The sequence below is a fragment of the Penaeus japonicus genome, unplaced genomic scaffold, assembly GCF_977035675.1.
Source record: "Penaeus japonicus unplaced genomic scaffold, GWHDUDI00000001_assembly GWHDUDI00000103, whole genome shotgun sequence".
NCBI classification, from domain to species: Eukaryota; Metazoa; Arthropoda; class Malacostraca; order Decapoda; family Penaeidae; genus Penaeus; species Penaeus japonicus.
This window is the reverse complement of record NW_028234505.1, coordinates 10001-12500: the sequence shown is the minus strand read 5'-3', so window position 1 is coordinate 12500 and position 2500 is coordinate 10001. Positions and strand designations below refer to the sequence as shown.

The following is a 2500-nucleotide window of genomic DNA, read 5'->3' as shown; positions in this document are numbered from 1 at the left end:
GTCTTCTCCCCCGCTTTAAGGGTGGGTTTACAGGGATTGTCGGTTGTTCCGTCGTGGTTAAGGACTCTCTTGTGGCTTCTTAGACGGGTAGATGGCAGGAACAGGCAGATGGCATCTTGTAGATGTCGATGAAGAGACCCTTGTAGGGGTCACATGGGTCGTAGGAGAGGAGTCGCTGGTACACTGACTTCTGGGTGCAGTGGCTCTGGTAGCAAGGAGCAAGGGCGCGGCAAGCAGCCTCTGGGAACAGACAAGTCTCCAAGCGGGCAGTCTGGCTGTAATAGTGAACGTCGTTGACAATGACACGCCACTTGCCCTCCACATTCTGGGCACGTTTGGGCATGGCATACACCACTTGTGAGGGACAAATGTAGCCTTCAGGACCAGCCCAGTGAGTGGCATCGTAAGGAGAGTCCCCAGTGGAAGCCCCAGTGTAGTAAGAGTAGTCGAAGGCCTCTTCCTGCTCCTTGGTGACCATGTCTACCAGGTCATCAGCAGACTGGTCGGCGATGTCAGCGTACTTCTTGGCGAAGAGGTGATCGGCACTGATGGCACCCTTGATCTCGTACTCGGGATACTCAGCGTCTTCCAAGCAGTACGAGAGAGTGGAGTTGGCAGCGCAGGCGGGGGCAACAGTTGGGTCACAGTAATTGTGTTTGTAGGCAGGCTGATGACCGTAAGCAGGCGCATGATGACCGTAGGCGGGCTGTGGGTGATGGCCATATGCAGGGGGATGGACGGAGCCCAGAACGACTCCGGCGCATGCCAGAACGACCGACTGAAAAGAAAATGTTGACATCAAAGTAAAACAAACATTTTGCGAAGTTTAAATGTTTAAACTGGTGATATTAAGACGACAAACGAAATATTTGCATGCACATTAAAATAGGGAATTAAATCATATTTTTAAAAGAATATCTGTCAAGTTAACTGATTCCGTTGCAGTTCCTACCAATATGAGAGACATTTTCGTGAGCAGACAGATACGAGAAACTGTTAGCTACTCATTATGAACGAGTTTATATACTCCAAATACATTGGCCCCGCCCACACAGTACGAAGATGCGCGAGTCCAAGGTGAAAATAATTTGAAAGTGTATCAAGTGTTTCCTGATTTTCCTTCGCCATTATTCCCCATTCAGTACCGATATAACATATCGCATAGTGACAGTAACAAAAAAGTAATGCTTTTCAAAATAATGTTCAAACAATAATGTTAAGAGTAGAAATAATATAAAGAACAAATATCAAACAACTAAACATAATAAAAAAAAGAGAGTGAGGAAGCCAATTTCGATAATCCGTATTATTGTCATTATGGTTGATAAAACTATCTGATTATGATAACAATAATGTCAATCGTTTCACAGTGATGACTAACCAGGCGATCGCGATCGAAAGGTCATTCAGAGTTGTCTTTAGTAGCACAAGTAAAAAAGATCTATGGACATATCCCCGTATACGTGGGGGTATGTCCGCGCCCTATACATTTCTACAGATAGTGAGATTTAGTCGTGCTTGTTGTCTCAATATATTTATCTACATATCTATCTGTCTTTCTCTCTGTCTGGCCTCGAGTCTCTGTATGAAAATAGATGATACGGTAATCATCTATGTAATTAAAGGAAAACAGACTCGCGCCTACCATAGTTATTGGCGTAATTGGAGTCAGTGAACTGTACTAAGCATTAACCATTACGAGAGCAATTCATACGGAATGAAGGTCGCGTATTAATAGCAGTAGGAAGGCGTTACCGGTGAACATTAGGCTAGTAGATCGCATAGGGGTGACTGTAGTAAAGATAGATTACATTTCACAAAAGTTTAGTAGCGTTGTTGTCGGCATGGCAAGTCATATATTTTCTTCGAATTGGATTCATAGGTCAAAGGCAGTTTCTGAAACCGTTTACGATGTCTCACTTTTAATCAGTTGCGGTCGGGTTGGTTATTACTCCACTCTCGACTCCTGGTCAGGGAAATGTGCTATGCATGTCGCCGGATATAAAAGAAACAGTGCTAACATGCATAGAAGGTGTGTGATATATTACGCCTTTCTCCATCAGTTTTTCTTTTTCTAATATCTGCCTTATATTTAGATTTGATAATGAATAACAATATCTAGATTAACGATGATACCAAGTAATTTTTGTCATTTTGCCGAAATTGTCATGATAATAATGAATGATGATTATATATAAATATATATATATATATATATATATATATATATATATATATATATGTGTGTGTTTATCTATCTATTTGTATATATACATGTATATATACATGTATATATACATACATACATACATACATACATATATATATATATATATATATATATGTATATATATATATATATATAATATATATATATATATATATATATATATATATATATATATATATATTATCTCGTATACGTATGTATATATATATATATTCATATATACATGTATATATTATATATATATGTATATATATGTATATATATATATAT

The 2500-nt window shown here is 38.9% G+C and overlaps 1 protein-coding gene across 1 annotated transcript in view; it reads right to left on the bottom strand.

Annotated features, from left to right (window-relative positions):
* The window catches only part of LOC147466540 (uncharacterized), a 1163-nt gene extending 172 nt beyond the window's left edge, over positions 1-991 (bottom strand). The window contains exons 1-2 of the mRNA XM_086535366.1: positions 953-991; positions 1-778 (exon numbers count right to left, since the gene is read on the bottom strand). The exon at positions 1-778 is cut by the window's left edge and continues 172 nt beyond it. Coding sequence (XP_086391492.1) covers positions 80-778; positions 953-967 — 714 coding nt within the window. The 5' untranslated portion in view covers positions 968-991 and the 3' untranslated portion in view covers positions 1-79. The remainder of the gene's footprint in view (positions 779-952) is intronic.
* Between the last annotated feature and the right edge of the window lie 1509 nt (positions 992-2500).